The sequence below is a fragment of the Apiospora phragmitis genome, assembly GCF_038363925.1.
Source record: "Apiospora phragmitis strain CBS 135458 chromosome Unknown utg000013l:1.0-2965645.0:1.0-2969333.0, whole genome shotgun sequence".
Taxonomy (NCBI): Eukaryota; Fungi; Ascomycota; class Sordariomycetes; order Amphisphaeriales; family Apiosporaceae; genus Apiospora; species Apiospora phragmitis.
This window is the reverse complement of record NW_027117413.1, coordinates 2,944,070-2,969,093: the sequence shown is the minus strand read 5'-3', so window position 1 is coordinate 2,969,093 and position 25,024 is coordinate 2,944,070. Positions and strand designations below refer to the sequence as shown.

The 25,024-nt window shown below is 54.2% G+C and overlaps 9 protein-coding genes across 9 annotated transcripts; 3 read left to right on the top strand and 6 right to left on the bottom strand.

Annotated features, from left to right (window-relative positions):
• Positions 1-861: 861 nt before the first annotated feature.
• PG994_014634 (uncharacterized protein) lies at positions 862-2,282 on the bottom strand (the record flags this gene model as incomplete). Its single annotated transcript, XM_066866043.1, has 2 exons — positions 862-1,316; positions 1,370-2,282. The coding sequence occupies 2 exons, from the start codon at positions 2,280-2,282 to the stop codon at positions 862-864; spliced, it is 1,368 nt and encodes a 455-aa protein (XP_066709172.1).
• A 2,727-nt stretch (positions 2,283-5,009) lies between these two features.
• Positions 5,010-6,045, top strand: PG994_014633 (uncharacterized protein; the record flags this gene model as incomplete). The annotated part of the gene is made up of 2 exons (XM_066866042.1): positions 5,010-5,268; positions 5,333-6,045. 2 exons carry the CDS (start codon positions 5,010-5,012, stop codon positions 6,043-6,045), a joined length of 972 nt encoding a protein of 323 aa, XP_066709171.1.
• An 807-nt stretch (positions 6,046-6,852) lies between these two features.
• Positions 6,853-7,356, bottom strand: PG994_014632 (Cytolysin/lectin; the record flags this gene model as incomplete). The annotated part of the gene is made up of 3 exons (XM_066866041.1): positions 6,853-7,073; positions 7,100-7,284; positions 7,349-7,356. The coding sequence occupies 3 exons, from the start codon at positions 7,354-7,356 to the stop codon at positions 6,853-6,855; spliced, it is 414 nt and encodes a 137-aa protein (XP_066709170.1).
• A 1,280-nt stretch (positions 7,357-8,636) lies between these two features.
• Positions 8,637-9,245, top strand: PG994_014631 (uncharacterized protein; the record flags this gene model as incomplete). The annotated part of the gene is made up of 1 exon (XM_066866040.1): positions 8,637-9,245. One exon carries the CDS (start codon positions 8,637-8,639, stop codon positions 9,243-9,245), a length of 609 nt encoding a protein of 202 aa, XP_066709169.1.
• A 346-nt stretch (positions 9,246-9,591) lies between these two features.
• On the bottom strand, positions 9,592-11,178 carry PG994_014630 (uncharacterized protein; the record flags this gene model as incomplete). Its single annotated transcript, XM_066866039.1, has 1 exon — positions 9,592-11,178. One exon carries the CDS (start codon positions 11,176-11,178, stop codon positions 9,592-9,594), a length of 1,587 nt encoding a protein of 528 aa, XP_066709168.1.
• Positions 11,179-12,633: 1,455 nt separating this feature from the next.
• PG994_014629 (Beta-lactamase-related protein) lies at positions 12,634-14,002 on the bottom strand (the record flags this gene model as incomplete). Its single annotated transcript, XM_066866038.1, has 3 exons — positions 12,634-13,058; positions 13,121-13,418; positions 13,478-14,002. The coding sequence occupies 3 exons, from the start codon at positions 14,000-14,002 to the stop codon at positions 12,634-12,636; spliced, it is 1,248 nt and encodes a 415-aa protein (XP_066709167.1).
• A 657-nt stretch (positions 14,003-14,659) lies between these two features.
• Positions 14,660-16,602, top strand: PG994_014628 (uncharacterized protein; the record flags this gene model as incomplete). The annotated part of the gene is made up of 5 exons (XM_066866037.1): positions 14,660-14,795; positions 14,863-15,236; positions 15,301-16,023; positions 16,084-16,099; positions 16,154-16,602. 5 exons carry the CDS (start codon positions 14,660-14,662, stop codon positions 16,600-16,602), a joined length of 1,698 nt encoding a protein of 565 aa, XP_066709166.1.
• Positions 16,603-16,959: 357 nt separating this feature from the next.
• Positions 16,960-17,510, bottom strand: PG994_014627 (uncharacterized protein; the record flags this gene model as incomplete). Its single annotated transcript, XM_066866036.1, has 2 exons — positions 16,960-17,068; positions 17,143-17,510. The coding sequence occupies 2 exons, from the start codon at positions 17,508-17,510 to the stop codon at positions 16,960-16,962; spliced, it is 477 nt and encodes a 158-aa protein (XP_066709165.1).
• A 3,190-nt stretch (positions 17,511-20,700) lies between these two features.
• PG994_014626 (efflux pump antibiotic resistance protein) lies at positions 20,701-24,460 on the bottom strand (the record flags this gene model as incomplete). Its single annotated transcript, XM_066866035.1, has 9 exons — positions 20,701-20,946; positions 21,091-21,264; positions 21,686-22,170; positions 22,236-22,670; positions 22,732-22,802; positions 22,928-23,111; positions 23,151-23,161; positions 23,222-23,385; positions 23,453-24,460. The coding sequence occupies 9 exons, from the start codon at positions 24,458-24,460 to the stop codon at positions 20,701-20,703; spliced, it is 2,778 nt and encodes a 925-aa protein (XP_066709164.1).
• Between the last annotated feature and the right edge of the window lie 564 nt (positions 24,461-25,024).

Genomic DNA, 25,024 nt, shown 5'->3' with positions numbered 1-25,024 from the left:
TTTAAACCTACGTACTTTAATTACTTTTATTCCTATAAGTTATTACTTATTATATTAATAAAAGCGACTTTTATTATACGTTTAGATACTTTTTTATATTATTAATATAAACCCTAGTATATCTTACTAGGTTTCTTTTAAAACTTAGATAGCGTTCGTTATAACCGCGTATATTATTACCGTTATAAGCGTCTCTTTTTTTAAATAATAAACCGCGCGGAAATACGCGCCGATATACGCGCTATTTAACCGTAATACTATTATATAACGTATATAAAAAAGGAGCCGACGCGGCCGGTCGTATTATACTTATTCTTACTTTATTCTCGCGCGTATAGAAAAGAGTTCTTTAAAAAAGAAAAAAAAAAAAAACAAGTCGCCGGCCGGAATCGGCGTACAAAATATAAATTTAAAAATAATTTATTTTATTCGTTTTTCCGCGGTCATTAAACGTTACTTTAATTCGAACGAACTCCGACATACCTTAAATTAAAAAAAGGGGGGGGGGCGCGGGGTATAACGCGCTAATTAACCGCGTTACCTTATTACGTATTATCCTACTACGAGCCGGGGGGGGCGGGCCCGTACGTTACACCGAATCGCGAAGTTATTTTATTTAAACAACCGGCGGAATAATGTTTAAGGGGGCAAGCTTATACGTTATATTAAATCGCGAAGTTATTCTATTCGAATAACTAGCGAAATAATACCTAAGGGGTAAGCTTATATATTATACTAAATCGTAAAGTTATTCTACTTAAACCGGCGGAATAATACCTAAATAAATTAACGTTTATTTAAAGCATAATATATATAATCACATTCATATCTAAAATAATGTTCACGCCTAAGCACAAATAGTCACATTGTCTCTAAAGCTCCTATTAGCCTATCCCTTAACGCGCTATGGACTTGGTCGGCAATGTCCACTTCAAAAGCGTCGCACTTGTCCTCCGTCTTGCCCTGGCATTCCTCCAGCTCGGCTTGGCGCTCCTCGAGGCCGTTGACCCTGCTGTCGAGATCGGCGCCCTCGACCTCGAGGTCCTGGGTCCTCTTGTCGTGCCGGCGAACCATGTCCTCCAGCTGGTCTTGCCTTTGGCGCATGGCCGACAGTTCAGCACGAAGGGACTTATTCTCCTCTTCCGTGGCCTGGGCTTTCTGGAGCACTTGCTCCAGCTTCGAAAGAACCAGGGCCACGGGGTTGGACTCCAGCTTCTCACAGCACGATGCTTCAGCGATAGGACTAAACAAGCGTCGACGGTAGAGCTGGACATCTGGGTCTGGACTGTCGCGTAGTCGTTTCCCAGGTTGTTTGCCTGCAGAAAGACTGTTAGCAAGAAGGTTCATCTGAAGGAGCGAGAACTCGCACCTTTCATATCGACTGCTGCAGCATCCCCAGCATCTGAATCGAGCTGATCGTAAGGGGGAGGACTGTCCGCGTCCAAGTCGTCAGCAGCAACAGCATCGGCAGCATCACTGGCATCTTCGTCATCGGCAGCATCACCATCTTCAGCGTCGGAAGCATCGGCATCACTGCCTTCTTCGTCAGGCGCCGACCTCCTGTAGGCTGGTGGGGTCGCCGTGGCAATAGTCGAGTCGCCCGAATCGGAGGCTGTGCTGTCGTCGTCAACGGCTGCAACATCAACCAGCTTACCACCCACGCCGCCGTATAATGCGCCCAGCCACCAATCACGTTCCTTGTTCCGCTGCTGTAGATCATGGCGGGAGGTCGGGGACGTGACGGCTTGCTCGAGACATCGAAATTGATCCTTGGACAGGGTATTTTGCGGCATGAACAGGACAAAGTCCAGCACGGCAGCCAAGGAGATCATAGACGCGAGGGTTCGTTGCGAGGCGGGCTTGAGGGCGAGGTCGCGGACGGGCTGGACGAGGTTGCCGGGCCGTTGGAGCAGGAACCGAACACGCGTAACACCACCAGCGAAGTGCTGCAGCTCATCTTGGTCCATCTCGGTGGTGTCGATGTGGTGGGTCTGTGCGAGCGACGAGATGTGGTGTGGGGGCACGTCGAAGTAGAGGGTCGTCTTCTCCTTCTTCCCGTCGTCGTCATGGCCGAAGATGTTGACGTGGAACCGGAGCGTTACGATGGGGGGCTGGTAGTTTGCCTTGAAGGCCATGCGCAGTTTGTATCGAGTGCCTTCGGCGTCGGCGTCGCGATCGTGGACATGTTCTTGTCCGTCATGCACCTTGAATGCGACGACGACACTTGTCGCCTCCTGGCAGAAAGCCTCCCGAGATCCTACAACTCCATCATTAGTGGGCATGATTGACTCACCTGGACTCGCAGCAGGCAGCGGCTCCTCCTCTGCCAAACACAACGCGATTCAGGCTCGCGACCGGTAACCGGGTCAGGCTCCTTGCCCAAGATCCTGGTCCTTTCGACGAGCGCGCTGGTCCGCAACGCTCGACGAGTAGGAGTCAGTGTCGACAGTGATCGAGGGTGCGAGTGCTGGTCGGTTATGTTGGCAGCAGGTAGAAGGCTGTACGATGGAAGGAGCCCTCGTCGCGCGATTGAAAAAGTGTGATGGAGATGCAACAAAGTCAAAAGCAACAAAACCAATAAGCACTGTCGACTTCCAACACGACCCAGGCTCGCGACCGACAGCCGGATCAGGCGCCTTGCCCAAGATCCCAGTCCTTTCAGCGAGGTGTTTGCTGGTCCGCGCACACAGTCGCTGAGTAGGAGTCGGTCAAAAGATGATCAAGGGTGCGAGTGCTAGTCGGTTGGAGCGACGAACAGTGATTGGTGATGGATGGTCGCAATTGAAATGGAAGATGTTGAAGTGATGTGTGATGGTGGAGAAGATGGAGAGAAGATGGATTGACGAGAGACGAGACACGGCTGAGGAATTCTGGAGGCTGGTGCTGCCGATGACTAAGGTAAGTGGGCTGCACCTCCGCCTCAACTTAGCCACCTAATTTAGCCACCGACACAGGCCACCACAGGGCAACCCGTTCGCGCACTGGGCAGCCAGTACATACCCATTCACCTGCACAGGACAAATTCTGCTGGCCCAGCAATGCTCCACCCCGTAACGAACCATTCGCACCCGTAGAATTCGGCACAGTGCAATTGAAGCTACACTGCCACGCGGAATCTACCCCACTTCCTCAGTCGAGCTCACCACTACAAGTTCAACATCGTCACGATATACTCGCTAGGAATACCGAACCCCATCATTTCCGTGTGGTTGGAATATGTGATACTTCTATCAGAACCACCCAAGGTTCCCGTGGCCGGTACGGTGTACTCCTCTGAAAGATGTACAACCTCAGTACTTCCAGCTGCCACCTGCGAACAAATTCTCTGTGTCAGGCTAATTAAGGTCAACCATCGCGCGCATGGGCCGCTCATTTATTTCTTCCGTGATGTTGCTTCAGATTGAATCCGTGCCCTTAAAAAGGTTACAGTATAGCTTCAATGGAGTTTGACGAGTCTGATTCTCACCATGCATTTGCGCAGATGAAATTTCGTTCCACATACCAAAAGAAGCCGCCCGGTACGGAGTATGGAGAGCAACAAGCAGATGTCGCTGAGGAACCCCTGTTAGTGTCGGGCCCATGGATCAGGGCCTTGCTGTGCAAATCAAGGGATGCACTAACTGCATCGTGCCAGCCCACAGCGCTGGACTCAGCAGACAGCGCTGAATCCGGTCGACGTCAACGCGCTCGGTGCCCAGTCTAGATGGCCCGGATCGTGAGGGCCGAGGCCACGCATTGATCATGAGATCTATTCGACGTGGGACGGGTCTCGGTCTGACGGTGCATCAGGTACGAAAGTCGGTTTCTGCTCGGACAGCTAAGTCTGGACGATTGGCATCTTGACACCATAGATGTATCTTGCTACTCGTCTGATCTTCCAGAACCTAGCTGTGGTTCAACAAATCGCTTCCTAATAAGGAGTATCATCCAAGGCTCAAGCTCTACGCGGCCTCCAGCATCTAACCAGCCAGAGCGAGCCGATATCCGAAACTTCAAAAACAAAACCCTGGTGCAACGTTGTAAACCCCCGAGTTTGGGAGTGTATCGGGGATCAGAAGGGCTGATCGTTCATTTCGGCGAGACACAACCACGTGGTCTGCCATTTATTTTCTTACGAGATGTGGTACACGGCGTCCCATTTCTCCAGATTGGATGTCACCCGCTGCCGGTCAATGACTCGCCTGTGGCGGCCGCATTACGACGGATCTAGTTCGGATGGGATACCGGCATCGCATGGTGTTTGTTTTAGTAAAAAGCTTACTGCTCCAAACTGGACGAACAAAAAGGGCTGGACAAAGAATAGAAAGCCAGGCGCCTAGAGAGCTTATTATACTTATACTTCCTTGGTCCTGAGGTGTGGTGTATTTATCACCGAGGCTGTGGTCTCGAGTCATGCATGGTCAATATGTAACATGATCTACGTTGCATCGCCGTAGCGGGGTGAAGGATCACCAGAGACTTTCAGCGTTTCCAAGGAACGGTTGCAACCATCGCAAAAGCACCGCCGCAGTCACCTTAGCCTCCTGCCGCAGTGATCTTGACTCCCTGTCCCATTATGCGAACCATCCAATTAAGCTTATCGTGTCCCGGAATCGTATAATGATATCTTTCGACCCATCCCCGCGTCGCTTGCCCGTCGCGCAAACATGTAGCAAGATAAAATCGGTCACCTCCGCTCCATTACAACCATCTTGCCATGAATTGCAGCAAATAGGCAGAGACACAGTGAGACTACGATCACGCCTGCCAAGCGTTGTGGTGGGCGCTTGCCACAGTCAATAAACCCCGAAGCCATGTCGTCGATCAACTTGGCTGTTGCGATACCGACGCTGGCAGGATCGATCCTGTCCCTGTTGGCCACCTCGGTGGCTCTCATCGCACATGTCATCGCGCCCCCGGGGGACACTTTCGCCATGCCCTAATCTTGAACCTCCTGGTTGCTGGTACGCAATGTTTTCCGGTCTCAATCCACGCGTATAGTCACTGACCTTGTGCGGTTATCAGACGGCATGAACTCGTTGAACAACTCGATATCGGGTATCGTGACGATGCTCAACCTCGACAAGCCGCAACCGCTGTCTCCGGGCATAGCTTGCAATATCAATGCTTTCGTGGGCCAATTCTCGGTCCAGGCCGTGGATTTCAACATCCTGATCATGTCCGTGACGGTCCTATTGACGCTGCGGTCGAACAAACTCTCGACAGAGCCGTCGCGCCTTACGATACTCTCGATATGCGCCTTGGCTTGGGTTCCGTCCGCCATTACCAGTATGTTCTTGTATTACTTGTACTTCGTATCTTCGCCTCAACTTTCAGCTAACCTCAAACAAAGGCTCGGTTGGACTTGTCCTGGACGCTTATGCCCCAGTCAGCGGAAACTGGTGCTGGATCAAATCACAGGACGTGCCTCTCCGCTATGCTCTTACTCACAGTTGGCGCATGGCCATTTTCTTGGCCACCGTCATCATCTACACATACATCTACATCCATTTGAAACGCACCTTCAACAAGTTTGCATTGAGCACCACGAATGTCACCAATCACAATCCTCAGCCAGATCTCCCTGTAGGTGGGAAGGCTAATGACAACCCGGACACCACGGAAACCAGCGACATCATCGTCAAGAAGACGTTCTACATCGACGACGGGGTTTCCTCAGCAGACGTTACCAGGCCGGCTGCCTTCGCGAGTGTGACGGCCGGAGATCCCATACCACTCCAGGACCTTGAGCCGGCGAGACCGTCAAACGGTGCTGCCCTTGCGCGCCCGTCCAAAGCCGACCATGATCACCACATCCACGGGGGTGCCCGTCATGGTTCCAATAGCAACCTGCGAAGGATGCTCCTGCTGAACGGCTATCCCGTCCTGTACATTGTTCTCTGGATACCGGGCATCGCGACGAGGCTGGTTGAGGCGGTGCGCGGGTCTTCGCCTCCTTGGCTGCTGGTGATGCAGTCGTCCACGCAATATATTGGCCTGGCCAACGCGGTGACGTATAGCTGGAACGAGAAAATGACGCAGAGATTCAAACGGCTGTGGAGATGAGCGTAAGATACTCTCTTGTGATTATATTTATTTAACTTCGATTCGATTTCAACCCAGCTTGGTCGATAGTGAGCACGATACCCGCAAGCATGTTAAAAGCTCGCGTCACAGCGAAACGATTCGCTTCTCTAAAACTTCCACTTGGTGCGAAACCTGCTGCTTCGTCTACCAGGTCTGTTCTCAATGGGGCTGCTTCCATACTGACGGAGCACGACGCCGTAACTGTGACAACTTTCCCTCCTGTTAGTTCGACTATCTGACAAGTAGCGACACCGACGGCGACAACACAAACCTGTTCCGCACCCACCGGTAGGCCTGGTATTGCAAGGAACCCTCGTGCCCCCAATACTGGAGTGCCTGGTCATGCAGGTCGAATTTCTGGCTGCACCTGTTCGAGCCACACACACCGGTAGGACGGCGCAATCCGACGAGGAGAGTGGAGAGTCAAGACGGATTGGGAGATGACAGAACTGAAACAGCCCAAACCTACTCGCGGAACAAGTGGCACTGCGACGAGCAACGAATAGATCGCAAGTATACGGATAATTAGTACTCATAGGAAAGAGTCAAGAGGCTTCCATATTCAGATACTTTCATGATCAAGCCTGTATCCGTAATCCACTTTAAACGATTGTGCTGCTTAGATACTACCAGAATATCATGCGGGCCCCTTTAACTCCTGAGAAGTTATCTTCAACCCTAAGAGCTTTCCCACAAGCTTCACCAGACAAGCAAACCATATTCTTCCGCGTTCGCCTACAACACCCATTGCTACATCAATCGAGACATCTTGAGCATGCGCTCGCTTCAGCTGATAGAGAACTTGGCTGTGAGCTGGTGGCCTTCGGCAACCTCAAATTGGATTTGGAAATTGGTCCCTGCCGCACTGCGCACGCTATACTCCGACGTCTTCCACCTCATAGGAGCCTTCTCCCCTTCGTTGTAATACATGGCGAGAACCTTGCCAGCCGAGTCTGCATGTGAGATGCTCGTCACGATATCGCACCAGCGGACCCAGTCGTGCACGCCTACACCACGAAGACACGCTCATTACGACACTGTAGAAGCAGCGCGCCCGAATATCCGCTATCGTTCATGACGAGTGTGTGGTCGGAGGTGCCGGTAGAAATCCATCCTTCTGTGCTAGCAGACTTGCTCGCTGACCAGACGACTTTTTCGACCGGGACGAAGGTTTGCCACGATGGCTGGTCGATGGTCAGATGTATCGCGTACGATTTGCTGTTCGAAAGGGCAGTCAGCAAGCTGGTTCCTCCAAGTGATCTATTAGATCCGATACACGTACGCAGTCATCTTGAAAGGTAAAGCCGTCCCGTTGTCCGTCGACCCTCTGTACGTTTCCTTGACAAGAATGGCACGTTAGTGCCCAGTTGTTTACGCTAGGGGAGAGGGAAAGGTCTTACCGTTGCGTATATAACGCTTGCAGTCTGTTGGATGGAACTATATATTATTATGGTCACTGGAGCGGAAGTGAAGGGGGTCAGTAGTTAGCATAGGTTCAGCTCAGCACGTCCAGATGCCCCCTGGGAGGCTAGGAGTGCACTATCCACTTTCTGTGTAGGGCAGTGCGAGCGCGAATGCTATACACATTACCAATCAGGCATTTTACGTAAGCGCTACTAAAAGCTTATGAGTATCGCACATATTACGTTTTGAGGACGAACTGGTTGCTCCGGGGCGGCTTCATAGGCGCACAGGGGCAGCGCGGCTGCCCACGACAGGGTTGATGCAATAACCACGGCGTTAGCATGTGATGCCCTTGTCAAGCCTCGCATCGGCAAGTGCCTCGGTGCTGAAACTCGAGGAAGTCCATCTGGGCGCTGCTATGACCCCCACTTCGGCGAGACGAGCGTCGCGATACGCACGTGGGGGGGATATGTCGGCAGAGGTTGTCTCCCTTGTGGACATGACGCAGGAGGGGAAATAATTTGCGAATGAATGGGGGTGCGAGAAGTGATGCTGGGACCGCAGCAGTAATCACAAGTCTTCTATGGGTCGTGGTGAAATGCCGCCGCTTCTGACAGCGCGTGCCTGCAGAAGGTAACCTGTTCTCTTAAGGAGCATGGGTACAGACGTTTCCGTCTCTCCGTATCACAGAAGCGGGCTCATGCACAAGAGTGACAGAGTCTCGGTTCGGCACCCTTTGTCCAGTGACAGGCCTTCCCGAGTCGGGAGCCACAGGTGGCATCGTCTCGACACAGAGTGGTACGAGAGAAACATTCTTGTGTTCCCCTAAACGAAGAGAAGCGGATTCGATCGGCATAAGAACCAATCAGTCGATGATGTGTTCCAGTCGCAATACACGGGCCGCGACTTGACACAGATGCAATATCAGTTGCCGACTTCTATCACAGTGGCACTTGCTTTTGACTGCCGCAATGTGAGAGGGATAATGACATTGGGGGATGGGGGATTGGGGATTGGCTTAAAAGACACGACAGGAAGAAAACGCCTTCCATCCTCTCGGAGCATCCCTTTCCCCAGCATCTGCTAGGCCGCCTCACCCAGCCAGTCCAGTCAGTCATTTCGTTTGGGAGCTGAGAAGATACACGAACCCTTCACTGGTTACTGCAATGTTCGCTTTCTCTACAGCCGCCAGATACCTCACCATGGTTTGGCTTGTGGTCTGGGGCCTCGTTCTAAAAATATTTCCCCAACTCAGCCCTGAGAGACTCGTCCCAGCAGTCGGCCACGTGGTGCTGAAGACTCCAACGTCGGTTCTGGTGCCTGTCGTCAAGGTCGCCGAGACCCTGGCCAGATGCCTCAAGTGGGTACCTGTGTTTAAGAATATCGAGTTCACCAGGTTACCCTTCATAAGCAAGTACTTCGCGATCCGTCCCACATGGACTGCCAGACTAACACGGCCAACAGGACCAATTCTGATGGGCGTACAATCGATTCTGGCCCTCAAGGCAACCACCGACGCAGCCAAGCAGAAAGTGGATCAATTTGCAGGAAATATGGTGTCATTGACCAAGGTAGTGCCACTGGATAGCGCAGCGACGGCTACTGGGCAGCACCTGTTGGATATGCAATCGGCTACATTATCAGGGGTCAGTACTGGTGCATCCTATCTAGGAGCCACGGCCAAAGCACTGGGTAATAAGATCGGGAACGCAAAAGATACGCCCGATCAAGTTGTAACCAATAGAGCTATACCTTCGCTGGGTGGTTTCCTTTAGTCAGAGGCTGGATCATGATAATGGCAGGTAGCAAGGAAATGGCCGGTATAGTTGTAGTCTTTACATTGGTAGAGCTCTCATCATCATATAACTGCGCCCAGGTGAAAAGAAAGTTCCTCTACCAGAATTTCCGCCACTTTTCGTGCCATATCCGACTTCTTCCCCTAGAAGCCACAGTCCATTGACGCACTTCTGTGCACGCCGTATCGTCTCTGCCAGCCCATCACCGCCGGCTTCCACCAGCACATACTGCCGTTGACAATCTGCTTTCGCAATAAGGAGGACAGCCGCCTTGGAGAAGGCCTGGATCAAAACGACTGTCCAAGGATCTGTGAGTAGCGTCCCTTCATTGACCGAAGGATGGAAGTCCGGAAGCTGGGGCTCCGTGTAGAGGCGGTCCCCCATCGGCGTGGGAAGAGGTCGCGACTCCTGCCAGGTCTGAAAGCTCTTTGATGCTCGTATCCTGCATCCTAGCCACGATTCTGGCTCTCAGGCGCTGGTCCATGCCGTCTCTGGTCCCGAGCCCTTGCTTATTCACTGTTTCGATCAGCTCCGCTAACAGCATAGCCGCCAGATGCCAGTGTCCCGAGATGCACACGAACCAGCTCTGGATCCGCCCAGGCACGCATGCAAAGTCCCGCACGAGATCTCTGAAAAGTTGCCCGTAGGTAGTGTTCCAGTACCGATACAGATTCATGGCACTGTGAAGGATGTCCTCAATCTTCTCTCCCTGTTGACCTCGTCGTAGCGAGTTTTGGAGCCAGGCGACGTGGCGGTACAAGAGCACCTTGACGGGGCCCGACTTGGTGACGGCTTCGGCCAGTTCCTCGTAAGTGCAAGGCCACCGAGCCCGCTGAGCAGGAGATTCCAGCCGGTCTTGGGCAAAACGGTCCACATTCCAGCGAGGACTGTCGGCTTCTTCACCCGGGGAGTCTTGGTGCTGACAGTCTTGGTCGGATACCACCAAGGGCCGATGATTGATGGACGAAGAAACAGTATCGAACATAACGGCGAGCCAGTATAGCAGTCCAACGGAGGTTTGGTCATCTTCACTCATTGACTGAGCCGCGTTAATCGCCCCGTCGTCGCGGGAAGATCGAGTGTGAGCAACAGCCTTCATGACCGAGTCAAACCTGAACTTCAGCGTGTGCATCCTCCGAGCGGCTCGCTCCATATACTTGGGAGGCCCATCCTGTGAGATGGCCTGCGAGATCTCATGAGCCAGTCTATCTTGGTCAAACCTCGATCTGCTCGGCCGATACGTCTTGGTTTCGGCAACTGTTGCCACCTCCTGCTCTCTGTGCGGTAGCTCTCTGTGCGGTAGCTCTTGAACCAGGCCAAGGATGGCTTCGGCGCAGGCGAGTCTGAATGACTCCACGTCAGTCATTTCCCGAAGGACCTTTTCTGACTGGGACCAGAAGTGCCACTGGATCTCCCGATCAAACTCGTCGGCGAGCCCTCCAAAGCTGTCTTCGGCCATCTCGTGATTGCGGCGGCTTCCTTGAGTCCACTGGGTAGCGAAAGCCATGATGGCTAGATGCAATGCTCGGTTGCATGCACGATCCTCCGACAGACTCAGCCGTACCAGCCTGGCCTTCTTGGCCGCTTCTTCCAGTTTCAAAGTGCGATGATAGAGGCGATTTGACCATGAAGGCCCCCATTCGGCGGACTTGAAACTCTTCTGAAGAGGAACCGGCCTTGAGCGATATGGGCAGGTGATCTCAGTCAGCCAGCACGAGAGACTGTGCTCTAGAACATCATGGTATATTCGCAGCAGGTTGGAGGAGATCAAGCTCTCATTGGTACTTGCTGCGATTTTACGGTTTGCTGCAAACGATGAAAGTGGGTTGGGCCATTCTCGCTGACTGATGCCTGATGCACGGCGCCGCTTCAAGTTTGCCCGCAGCCTGGAATTGCCTTCTTCATTGGCCATTGTGGCAGAATTGAACAAACTTTGGGTGGTTGGGCTGTATGTGGTGTCCGACAAGCTAGTTCCATCGGTTCCCCAATCAGTTCCCCAATCATGTTGGCCTTCCAGTTGGCCTTGCATCTGGTCAGGAAAGCCGGAGTTGCCCAAGAATGCGGACCCGGGGGACTGCTCTGCACCATGAGCCTCGTGACCCGCAGTCGTTGAGGGTTCGGTTTGCGCTCTATGCACAGAGAGACCAGCAATTTCCTCCCCATTCGGCCAGCGACAGACCATGGTCTGCTTGTTGATCCACCGGAAAGGCACCGCGGGTCGCGTCGAAATCTATCGAGGATTGGAGATCGCCAGCCGGTTCGCTATACTCGAAACAGCTTGGGCTGGCCAGGCCTCCGGAGGCCAGTCCTCCGAGGTCGAGGCTGTAGCTAGGAGAAAGGGGTAGCGCAACGAACTCATCGCCCGTCGCCTCCAGTCTCTGGCGCTTTGATGGAGACGCGTCGTCCACGGGAGACACTCCACACGATTCTGCTTCCAAAGCTCTCCTGATCCGCATCTGAGCCCAGGCCCAGTTGATTGTGCACTCCTTTTTTGTTCTGGCACAATACGAGCATGGCTGGGTCTTGGGGGCTAAGTTTCGTCAGCTAATATTCCTGGCGGTCTTGGATACGTAGGACAAACCTGGCCGAGTCGCTCCGGTCAAGAGAGCCAACTCGGTAACTCCAAAATCCACCAAAGCGAGGGCGTCACACGCCCGTTTGGATCTCCGGCATTGGTCACAGGCGTGGCATTGACGCCGCATTGCTGGTAGATTATAATGGAAGCAGAGGGCGATGTTGTGATTTAAGGGATGGTGTACGTATGAATGTGAGGCAGTGGATAGAGAAGCAGCGGTCTGGGGAGTAAGGTCGGAAAGCCCCAGTTTCGCCTTCAACATTGCCCGCCCTCGAGCTGGATGCCTACGAATGCCAAGAACCGCCATAAGAGTGGGTGCGTGTTCGTGTCCCCCAGCGAGTAGCAGAGCGTAGATATGGGACTCGATACCAAAGGGGTCAAGAGAATACGCCGCTTCCCCGGATTTCTCCACTTCCCCGCCCAGACGCCCCTGTACGGATGCCCGGAGGGCCCAGTTCTCTCGTGCACGTACTGTAGATCGCCGCATCGTGTTGGGGTACTTGCAGGGTTTCTGCGTCATCTGCCACGGTACTTGGTCTCTCGCTGTTTTGCTCTTGTACGTTACTGCTCCTGTTCGAACGGTCCATGTGCAAAAAGATCGAAACAGGGTTGAAGTCCAAGTGTGGCTCATCTAACCAGGCGTGGCGGTGTGTGGCTGGCAATCTCAACAGCGTATGTGGCCATGGTCAAAAGAAAGTCAAGATTACGCCTCTATCATGATGGATTCCAGATTACATGAATGAGTTTCATTCTCACCCACGTGGGTCGGATCTATGCGAGTACAAAGACTACCTACTTCCTTTCCCTGAGCGCCGTGTATACCTCGGTCTCCACTTTCGCCCAGAGTCCCAAGACCGCCGGATCCGCGAAAGGCAATATCTGTGTGCAAACCATGCCGGCAACACCGCTCTCGCGGTCGCACCACCACCAAGTGTTGGCGATCCCTGCCCAGTGACCAGTCCCGGTCGACCGGCCCGTGGCCCCGCCGTTGCTCTGCATAAAGGTGAGGCCCCAACCCTGGGGAGGGTTCCCTTCCACCGCGTACAGGTCGGGCAGGGGGTTCGTCAACTCGGGGACGGCGGCGGGGATGCCTTGCCTGCCATGATTGGGAAAGTCAGGGACCTGGTTGCGGAACATCTCCTCAACTGTGTCTTTGCCGAGTATCCTCGCGCCGGTCCGAGGACAGGTCCCGTCGTTGAGCAGCACGGCCAACATTTCTACCAAACCTAGGTCAGTTTTTCTGGTTTTTGTTTTCGTCGTGCAGCGCCAATGGACTTACTGCAGTACTCGTGCGGCTTGGCGAACATGCCAGCACCGCCGCTGTTAAAGACCTGACGTGTTTGAGATTCGTCATCTGGGTCAATTTCCAGCAGTGCCGGAAACAGGTAATCTCTGGCCTTCAAGGTGCCGTCCTTGCCTCGGGCGTGCATATGCACAAGGCGGGACCGCATTTCTCTGCTTGGGATCATGGACATGTCCTTGACTCCGAGAGGAGCGAAAAGATGCTTTTGCATGTAGTCATTGAGAGAGAGGCCGGTAGACCGTTCAAGCGCGATACCAGCCCAGTCCACGCCGGTCTGGGTTGTGAGTTTCAGCCAATGTCGAGCCACGTAGCTTTCCGTCGGGACAGACTCACTCCGTATTCCCAGCCCTCGCCTGGCTGGAACAGCAAGGGCATCTTGACGTCTTCAAACGTTTCCGGAAGCGCATTCAAGCCAGCGGCAAAACACCAGTCTCTCAGCCGCTCGTTGAAAAACGCATAGCCAAAGCCGGACGTGTGGTTGAGCAGCATGCGCAGGGTGATATTGGTCTTCTTGTTCTCGAAGGAGCCGTCCGGTCGCAGGACCTTCAAATCCTGGAGTTCTGGACAGAGATCCTCGATCTGGTCGGCGTCATCCAGCCGCAGCTTGCCTTGCTCTACCAGTTGCATGACGGCAATGCCCGTAAGCAGCTTGGTGCAGGAAGCCATGAAGTAGATGCTGTCGAGAGACATTGGCTCGTCGGAGTCGACCCCTCGTTTACCTGCTGCCTTTGCAAATAGCTCTTCTCCATCCTTACCAACAACGACGACAGTTGCGCCGGGTATGCCAGACGTAGCGTCCGCGCAACCGGTGTCGACGATTCCGCCGAGGCGTTCAAGGTTCGAGTTGTTGAAGGGCATGTTGATCACAGCAATATCTTACCCTGACGATAGAAAACATGAAAAACGGGGGAAAAACTTGTATAGAGTCGCTGGATGCCTCCCCATATGGTACCCCACTACCGACACCTTTATGTAGAATCGGCGCACAATACCCCCAGATCCGGGGTAGCCCCGCTCTGCTCACCTCATGACCTTTTACACAGGGTGGGGGACATGCGGATTGCTAACCACGGACTTGGGGGGGACATTGCGGGGGCGGTTCCGAGGCCGCATTAGACTCGTCAGCGAGTGCAGATCCCTTCGGTGCCGGACCTAAGCAAGGGGTGCAGCTGTCCCGTGTGATAGGTTAACGCCTCGCTGGCAGGACCAATTATGTGTAGATGATGATGCCGTTTTGCTGCTGTCCAACCTCACACAATGCAACCCACCCGCGGTTGAGGACCAAAGTCCGGCTCTGAGACACGTTGAGCCTTCTGGTGGACAGGAAAGAGAGGGGGTGTTGACGGGCGGGTGGTCGGGCTGGGCAGTCATGGCAGTGAAGGGTAGTATAAAGTACTCCCGTCTCCCAGCCGATGCAGCGACAGAAATCCCCAAAGACAAGTCCTACAGAGACACTTGACCCGGTCTTGCCTCAATCCCGTCTGCGAACCGTTGAGTTACTGCGACATAGCTACGATGGGCTCAATAAACCCCTCCCACCCGAAGAAGTTCAACACCGAGTTGACGGACTATTCCGTATCGCACAACGAGAAGTCAGGGCCCTACGCAGAGAATCTCGAGGTCGATGCGCTGGTAGTCGGTGCCGGCTTTGGTACGTTGCTCTCCAAATACAAGTGTGCTCAGTAAATGAAATACATACTAATAGACTTGCATCACAGCCGGCATCTTCATGCTCAAGACCCTCCGCGAGCGGGGTTACAAAACGGTTATCTTCGAAGCCGGCAACGACACTGGGGGCACGTGGAGGTGGAACTGCTACCCGGGGGCAGGCGTGGACTCCGAGGTGCCCGAGTACGAGTTCTCTTGGCCCGAGGTCTGGAACACGTGGGACTGGACCTCCAACTACCCCAACTACCAGGACCTGCGCGCCTACTTTGACCATGTGGACAAGGTGATTGGTGTAAAAAAGGACTGCGCCTTCAACACGGTCGTGGTGGGTGCCGCCTTCGACACCGCCAGCGGGAAGTGGACGGTCCGCACCGAGGACGGCCGCATCACTAAGGCCAAGTACTTGATTCTCGGCACCGGTTTCGTGAGTGGATTCCCGCCAAATCCACCATGAGCATGTCATCCTGTTTTGCTAACCGTCCTCGCAGGCGGCCAGACGCTATATTCCCGACTGGCCCGGCATGGACAAGTTCAAGGGCGTCATTCACCACTCCTCCTTCTGGCCCGACCAAGAGGTCGACGTGAAGAACAAGCGCTGCGCCGTTATTGGCACGGGCGCATCGGGCGTGCAAATTGTGCAGGCTTGGGGTCCAATGGCCGGTGAGGTCAAGGTTTTCCAGCGGACCCCGAACCTGGCCATTCCCATGCGCCGGAGGCAGGTCGACCCCAGCGAGCGGGAGCGCCACCGGGCCCTCTACCCGGAGCTCTTCAAGCTCCGCGAGACCAGCTTTGCGGGGTTCCATTACGACTGGTCCGAGAAGAACACGTCCGACGACACGCCCGAAGAGCAAGAGGCCTTCTTCGAGCAGCTCTGGGAAGACGGCGGGTTCCGGTACTGGGTGGCCGGCTACAAAGACCTCCTTTACGTCCCCGAGGCGAACAAGCGATCGTACGACTTCTGGGCCAAGAAGACGCGGAACCGGATTGGCGACCCGCGAAAGAGGGATCTTCTGGCACCGGAAAAGGGGCCGCATTACTTTGGCATCAAGCGCCCTTGCCTCGAGTACAACTACTACGAGCAGTTCAACCGTCCCAGCGTCGATGTCGTGGACATCAAAAGCAACCCCATCAAGGAGTTCACCGAGACGGGCATCACTCTGGCCGATGGCACCCATCACGAGTTCGACGTGATTGCCGTTGCGACGGGTTTCGTGAGTCATGGCCCCATCTCGTTTGAGCGACGAATCTTGCCGCTGACCTTTTTTTAACAGGACGTGGTGACTGGAGGTTGGTTCACTCAAGACCCTTGATGAGAAAGCTGCTGACAATGCCCCCAAACAGTCATGACACAGCTCGGCCTAGAGAGCATCCACAAGACCAAACTCCAGGAGGAATGGACCGCGGGGGCGCAGACGTACCTCGGCACCAGCGTCAGCGGCTATCCCAACATGTTCCATATCTACGGCCCGCACGGCCCCACCCTGCTCAGCAACGGGCCCTCCACCGTCGAGATCCAGGGCCGGTGGATCGCTGACATGGTCGACAAGATGCAGCGCCAGCACATTAAGTACGTCGACCCCAAGCCCGAGGCGGCCGCGGAGTGGAAGAAGTACCTCGTGGAGCTCAACGACAAGACCCTGTTCCCGACGACCAGGTCGACGTACATGGGAGGGAGCGTGCCGGGCAAGGCGTACGAGCCGGTCTGCTACTGCGGTGGCGTTCCCGCCTACAAGACCAAGATCAGAGAGGCGTTGGATTCGATGCAAGACTTCGAAGTGGTAGCCAACTGACAAGAGATAACTAGCCGGGTCGCTGATAAGTCAAATTGCTTTGGGTTAGGACTATGCAGTGACGGACATTGGAATTTCCTAGTGAACAAGACAGTTGCGTTTCCTTGCTACGCATGTTTCCATGCCACAGTCACGCGATTAATCAAGACATCGAGTGTATATACCGTTGTGGTTGTATTATGTACAGTTAGGTACGTTGGCTTTTTAGTAATTAGGTAGGGTTTGAGCTGACTCGGGTTCGCAAAAGTCCTCCTGGCCACACCTCCATCAAGCGGCATTGTAGACACCATAGTACACATTATTAGTAAGTTCATAACAAGTTCTGGCCACCACCCATACAGGTCGTGCTCGACCCGTTTACAGGTGCAGGTTAGCAGTGACGTCACCAATCTGCTGGCAGATCATGGTCTCGTCACCACCGGCGTGGCAGTAGGTGGGGACATCAACGTTGCCCCAGAAGCCGAAACTAGACCAGGATAAAGGTTAGTTGTCTGACGGGACCAAAAAAGGGTTGTTTGCAAAAGTCAGGGAGTTACTTACGCAGGGGCGGTCTGGTGGATGATTTGGAGGGTCATGACGTTGTCGTCGCCGACGCTGACGAGCTCGAAGGCGTAGTGGTGGTTGTCGTCACCACCCTTGCAGTTGTAGGCGTTGGGCTTCATCTTGAGCTTGTCCTCGCCCTCGGCGGCCGAGGCGGTGCAGACGAAGCCCTTGGTGCCGGCCTCCTCGCTGGCGATGATCTTGAAGTCGATGGAGTCGACGGGGCCGTTGAGGGTGCCCTGCAGGTGGTTCTTGCGGGCGTGGAAGTCGGTGATCTGAACCGACTCCTTGGTCTGGTTGGACTGGGGAGCCGGGGCGGCCAGGGCGGCGCCGAAGAGGGCGGCGGTGACGGCGAAGGTGAACTGCATCTTGATGGTGGTTTGGTGGTTGTCTAAGTGAGAGACGGAGAGAGAAATATTGGTTGAAGTAGGTGAGATTAAAAAGAAGGACTTCGTGTATTATTAATTGACAGCTGAGGAGTGCTGAGGAACAAAAGGAAAAAGGAACAACTAGACGGCTAATGTCGCTGGCTTTATAGAGATGTCGTCTGGAAGACCGGCGATGCCGGGGGGTCGACGGCTGTGGCGGCCAAGGTACGTACGGGCATGAACTAAATCCGCTTGGGTAGATTGGCCCGTCCATGCTCACCATGCTTTGACAGCTAGCCAGAGCGGGCCAGGGGGGTGGCCAGGGGTAGTGGGGACGGGCTAGAGGCCGAATGTGACCATGCACGGCCACTTCTGGTGCAGCCGGCCTTGGATACGAGAAACCGTAGCCGGAAACGAGGGTCCCCCACCTTTTGCCCTCAATTGCCGGTTCATGCTGGCCTATTCTGGAAGAGCGGAAAGGGGACATCCCCATAGACAAGTTACGGCACATCACGGCACGTTGCTGGCAGTTAGTAGGGCGCTGCTATCCCCTTGATGGCGGAATCACAGCACCCCCCCTTGTTGGCCGTATTGTATGTAAGGGTTGATTTATCCAATCAAATTGCACACCCAGCGGATCGGACGTCAAAAACGGCACGCCGATCATACTAAATTTTCTGAAGACCGTACTGTACGGCTAACCAGGGGTGGGGGAGTGGCTGTGATCCCGCCATTAAGGGGATAGCCCGATCGGAGAAATCGGCATTGTATCTCGTATATTACTAGCGCTATCCACTGAGCATCACCGTTCATCCATTTTTTGTGACAGCAGGACTAAGGAAACTGGAACACGGTCCAAATGCTGGCCACTGTCTATGGAAGCCAGCGGATCCCCTCCTAAAAATAGCTTCTCGAATAATCCAGGGGCAACTTGGCCTGTTGTCCACCATTGTTCGAGAAGCCGCACGGCGGTGAAGATGGGCTTGATGGAACTTCACATCTGTTCCTGGCACCGTCATAGAGAGGGCAGCCTCGTATGATCCCGGTCCTTCCCACGGGGTCGATTACCTAATTAGAGGCGGAATGTAACAACACTTCGTGAATGTTTGCATAAGTACAACCAAGCAGTGTATGCCCCGATAAAAAAAAGTTCAATCGTTCAAATCCACAAACACTTGCGTTGATATTAGAAACGAAGGGGCATAGAAGTTGGTAGCCACAAGTCTCGTCCTCATGTGGAACGAGGTCGGCAAACTATCATGAGAGTCAGCCCACATGTACACAATTTGCTACCATCCAGAGCCTGCTAAGAGTGTGCTGCATGTGAACAAATACCGATGACAAGGAGCGGAACTGCCTATTCGCCCCAGGCTGTCGAAAGGGTTGGGGAAGCTCCCACGGAGTGGCTGACGCGGGTGCCGGTGGCAGCCACCTCCTTCTTCAGGTGCACGCCAGGGCGTCAGACATGGCTCGCATGGCCTTGTTCATCTGTCCAATCAAGTACTCTGCCACCTATACGAGCTGGCCGGCCCCGAGAACGATCTTCTCGACAGCCAGGCCATAGGAAAGTCTTCATCCAATTAAAGAAGCGAACAAGTCTGCGAAGTCGTTCTGGAGCATCATCCGCCGTTTCCATATACCATGAATCACTTCGCCTGACGTACTGCGACTGCTTGATGTGGGTGAAGTTGAAAAAAGGTTTAGCGGGAGGGCACTAGAAGAGCTGACTAGAGAGCTTCCGGGATAGGGGCGTGTTAGTGTGGCTGGATTGATCCTGTGTAGGACAGATCGAAGCTTGGTAGTGCCCATCCCATGTACATTCGTGGCCCAAAGCTGTGTGTCTACTGTGCACCGAGCTGCGGCCATTTCTTGCATCTTGATTGCCAAAGGCCCTTGATAGAATTGTGTGCTCGTCGGCCTCACACCTTGCCAGAAGGCCGTGAACATCATGCCCTGACCCGATGCGGAAGTGCGTGAAGGCGTGCAGCTTTGGCAAACTATCGTGGCCTCATCTGTCTGTATTTGGAAACAAGAAGCATCCCAGCAGAAAGACGCCCGCCAACGGGACCAGGAGGGCGAGTACAGCCCGAAGGCCATTCATTCTAGCATCTATGATAACAAGCTTCCACTGCCCCGAACCAAGGTCGCCAACCTGCCAAACCCCATGGATAACGCTCGTTCGGAGGCTTGCAGACATCATTTCTGGCACAATCACCTCTGTGGCGGCAGGCTGGATTGTCCTAAAAATGTGAGGCCAAAGGCCGACTCCAGCTTGAGCATGAGATTGATAGTTGAGTCGCCAACGCAGGTTACATGATGAAGAATGATCCCCCCAACCGACAGCAGTGATGTCACAAATGGCCCATCCAATGGGGTGATTCCACCTAAAGTGGTTGGTACCTGGTCATGACTTAGAGCCTACTACGTCTAACCGTTCGGGGTTACTGAGTAATTAGTATGAGACTAGCCATGGCGGTAGGTAGACTAACCAGTCTTGGCGACTTTCTCGCGTCAACTCCCCTTGATGGGGTTCAGTGGTAGACTGATCCACATGGCAAGCACACAGGCCGCGGCTAGGACGGGAGGAAGTAATGCTGAATCAGGGCATACCCCAGATTTCCAGATTTCGTGGAAACGCTGTATTTTTTGAATGTTTCAGGCTCCTTGACGGTGGACCTCCTGAAGTGGCCAGGGACTAGGCAAAGTTATTCTAGGCCAAAATAATGTGAGCAATCGACATCGTCTAGGCCCTTGGCTAAGATCTAGAACATCAGAGCTGAAAATGTTTCCCAAGGGATGAACCGAATTTCCGTGTGGCTTGCAGGTGCAGTATGGTTTTGCTGTGCGCCTGCGCAGGGAGAACACCAATGGGAGTGAAACATGGGAGTGAAACAGACGCGGGGGCCTTGGCCAGGGTACCAATCACCATCAACGATGGCGTCAAGCCTCCTCAGTCTTGATAGGGCAACGTAGTGCTGAATGACTACCCTTGTCGCAGCCGCACGGTGGCGCCTATCAAGCGGCTCGAGGTTCGCGCTTTCAAAAGAACCAGGCGCTGTTGATGGAATTTTTCCCGACATAAGTTGACCCCGTTTCTGCTCAACCGAACACTCAGGGGCAGCTTTCCCAAGCGTCGGTCACAATCGACCGATCACGGAATTTGCGGCTTTGTTACGCCAACATGAGACTCTCAGTCGCCTTGTTGACCCTGGTCGCCCAGGGCTATGCTCTGGAGAACTTGTCGCACGATGTTGAAGATATCCCCAGTTGCGCTCACGCTGCTCTTGCCAGCGCCATGGCCAAAGAAGGGTGTCCGACCGCCGATATCAGCTCCGCCACATTCGACTGCCTCTGTCGACACATGACCCCGATCAAACTCGACGTACAGCACGCCGTGAATGTCGATTGCACCACAGGTGAGTATGGGGGGCTCGCCCTACCCTCAAGCAACATGCCGGGGTTCTGTTGTCTGACCCAATTCATTCTCTGCAGAATTTTCCTCCGCGATCGGACATGTGTGTGGTATGTGGAAAGTGAGCCAGTACGCGTCCACCACCGCCTCCGACCTGCCGGCAGCAACAAGTATACTCGGGACGGAACTGGGTGCTGTAGCTGCCGCCACTGCAGGACCTGCTTCCCCAGGGACCACCACTTTGAAAGCGGCAGCAGCTGGTACAGCTCGTCCGGTCGCTCGGTATCTGAGTGTAGCCGTAGCCGCGGTAGTAATATTCTGAGCACTGCGGGCTTTGCTCATCTGAAACATGGTACAAGGAAGCCTTCTTGGTGACATGTGTAAATATAATGACAGTCAGGTTGGACGGAATATCTTTATTTTCATTCTGTTATCGAGCTTCTACTCATTCTCTCTGTTGTTAATAATGAAACACACCGTAAATACGATCTCCTCATGACAGCTCTAGAGTCTGACTTGGGTTTTGTCACCTGCCTCCAATATCAACTAATGTGGAAGCACCGGAATTTCTTGGCATAGCTAAACGAAGGTCATGGGAATGTGAGCGGTGATTTATACCATGTCGGTACTAGCATACCATCAGAGTGGCCTAGACACCACTACCTGCCTCTTTGACCTTTTCCACATCCAACCTCTCCCGGCGTAGACAGAGACTTGCAAGGGTGGCCAGGCCAATAGCCCCGGTGGCGACGGCAAAGCTTACCCTGATACCCGCCATGTAGCCTATCAAAACCTGTGGCAGGTTCTTCCCGAAAACTCTTCGAAGATCCGACGCCCCTGTACCCAACACCAGCGGAGGTGGCAGGCCGGGTACCAGCGACAGGACCTTCTTGCTCATGACGTTGAGGAAGCCCACTTGGGCTGCGCTCACCAAGAACGAGCCCCCGATGATCTGGAAGAAGAGGATAATGGCCGTCACCGAGGGGAGATCCACGGCGCTGCACATACCCTGGCCGATGGAGACGGGGATCTGGAACGCTACGCCATACCCGATGCCGGCAATCGCTTGGAACGTTATCCATTTGCCCGGACCGCTGCCAATGTCCAGGGTGTACAGCATTCCCGACGAGACCGTGGCCAGCGCGCAGCCGAGAAGCAAGAACGGCATCGCTATGCCCGTCTTGGAGATGACACCGCCCATGATAACGGCTGCGATGCTGCTACTCAAGATAAAAGGTAAGTTGCGAACTATTGATCAAAGAATCAGTAGCCTATCCTTGCATCATGAGAGTGAAGTCAATACGTCAACTTACTGCCGGATTGAGTAGGGCTGACTCCATCGATGGCCTGGAAGTAGACAGGCAGGTAGTAGATGAGGACAAAGTAGCTCCCGCCGAGGAGGAAAATGATGACCGACGGAACCCATACGTTCCGCTGACGAATCAGCCGCGGCGTCATCATGGCGTGTTCGCCCTGATACTTTTCCCAGAGGGCGAATGTGGCGACGATGGCGGCAAACCCGGCCAGGAGCCCAACTACTTGCTTGTCGGACCATTTCTTGGTCGTGCCGCCGTCTTGCAGCGCGAGGGTGAAGGAAACGGCGGCGCCCATGACGATCATGACGCCGACGAGGTCCAGGTGGTGCATCTTGTCAATGAGCCGGGCCTTCAACGGTTGAGCCCCGGCGGGTGTCGTGAAGAAAAGGAAGATGACCGCGGCCGAGATACCACCAGCGGGAAGGTTGATATCTAATGAACAGGGGAAGTCAGCAACGCTCGCCATGGACAAATTGTCGCATTTGGTACTGACAGAAACACCATCTCCACGACAGATGATCCGTAAGCACACCCCCGAGCAGTGGTCCAGCCACGCTGGCGATGCTGCACAGAGTTAGTTCATGTTGTTGTGTGGACGCAACAGGTGAACGATGGCCCAGGACGAGACGAAGTCAAGACCTTGCCTCACCCACGGCTGTCGATCAGAGGCGTGAAAAGAATTTACATACCCGTAGGCGGCCCCGAGCAGACCCAGGAAGATAGGACGCTTCGATGGCGGGGCTATGTACCCAACGATGATAAAACAGCCAGAGGACAAGCCGCCAGCGCCGACTCCCGCAATCGCGCGCCCAATCACCAGGGCCACCGAGGTAGGAGCCACGCCGCAGATCAAACTTCCCGCTTCAAAGATTCCTAAAGCTCATGATTAGATGGCCATTATACTATACGGACTGATGAACCTACTATATCAAGGGTTAGCTTGGCTTTGCGAATGTAGTAGCTCATAGTGTCTATCCACTTACCCAAGGGCGCTCAGAAACCCAATCTTCAGGGGAAAGTATCGATAGATCTTGCCCCAGGAACTCTGAAAGCCCGCCGTCGTCATGAAGAAGGCCGAAGAGTACCATGCCACGTCGCGCAGACCAAATACATCGGTTATCTTGGGAATGGCAGTCGCAACAATGGTCTGTCGAGTAACATAAGTGAGTATTCAGCCCGGGGGGGTTTCATTTTTCATGGAGTAGGAAGATTACCAAATCCAGTGACATCAGAAACACGGTGAGGAGCAAGGACACCACGATCATGTAGAAACGGAAGCCGGTCGGTAGCTCGCTCACCTCATCGTCTGGCTTGATCGGATCCGTCTTCGCTTCTGGGGAGAAAGGACTGCCCACACCAGATTTCTCCTGGGTCAGGGGTGACGTGGGCGACTTGAGTTCTAGGGGCAGCGGTCGCGTCGAGCGTGGCATTGGACAGACAGACTGGTGGATGGACCCGTTCTGGAAGTACCCCGTGGCCATGAGCTGATGATACGACCGAATGATATCGGCTTGCGTCTGCGGCGACGGCACAACATCGTCACCGACGTTCAGGGGATACGGTCGTCGGCGGCTTTCTCCCACCTCCCCATTTGGGGGGTACAGATTCAGGCGAGCAGGAACCGGGCTGGACCGTATCTCCGGCGTGTTGTTGTTCGTGGGTAGTCTTCTAGCCCGCCGTCCGGTTTCGGTCTGCGTCGAGCTGCTCCGGTAGATGTGCGGAAGAGGGGCTGCGCTCGCCGCCCCGGCATTGACGGACGACGTGTGCCGCGAGGTGTCGTGCTCGTAGCTCTCGATCAGGGACAGCTCGTCCACACTGTCTAGTTCCACCAGCGCGAGGTCCAGGTCGACGGGCGTGAAGTGGATGGCGGACTCGTTTTGCAGCTTCCGGCAGAACGAGCTGACGTTCGAAACGGCAGGCGTCCGCAGCCTGGCCCGCGGCGGAAACGGCAGGGATCTCCGGTCGTGGCCCCCCGGTCCCGCATGCGAAGATGCTTGGTGGGCAGTACCCTGTGTTGCTGCTTTGACGCCGACTCCGTACTCGTCGGTGCCACTGGGTCTTTCCGATGGTATCTGGGCCCGATCGGCACCGCGCGCATGTGACGACGGGCTGGGAGAGCGTATGGAGGTGGTGGCATCGTTATATCGTCCTTGTCTGCGAGCAGCATCCAACGTAGCAGGTGGGCGGTTGATAGGCGAGAAATTGGCGGGCTGAGAAGACATGCCTTTTGTGCAAGTGCCGTTGGAGAACCCCCCAGAAGGCTTGTTCAGGTTTCCTGAGGTCTATCGCTATGGCTGAAATATCGCGACTTACACTTCTACAAAATATGCGGCAAGGTTATTGTTTCGAGTGGAAGCAGAGCCAGCATCATTCATGTTAATAGGAAGATATGATCAACCCGAAAGTGGACAATCCGGCTACCTCCCCAAGAGAATCCTCAACCACCTCTCTTCTCTTGTTGATGCCTGCGGTGAGGGGCTCATGGCTTCGCACTGACACCTGTCTGTACAAATACAGTACTATTCCGAGTCATCTGAACGCGGACACACAGACTGTTTGTTGGACCCCTCCATCTTGACCACGCAAGCTTCCGTCCATCGTTTGTTCATCCGATTACCCTATACGTCCAGAGCAAGATGCACCAGGCCGCCAGTGGAAAAACCGGGGCGTGGTTCGAAGAGCTAAGAGACGCAGCCTGCCTGATCCGGGGATTCCGCAATCGCTAGCGTTATCGTAGCCGTAATCGACCAGGCCATGTCGCCGCCGCCTGGCAAGGTAATCCCATC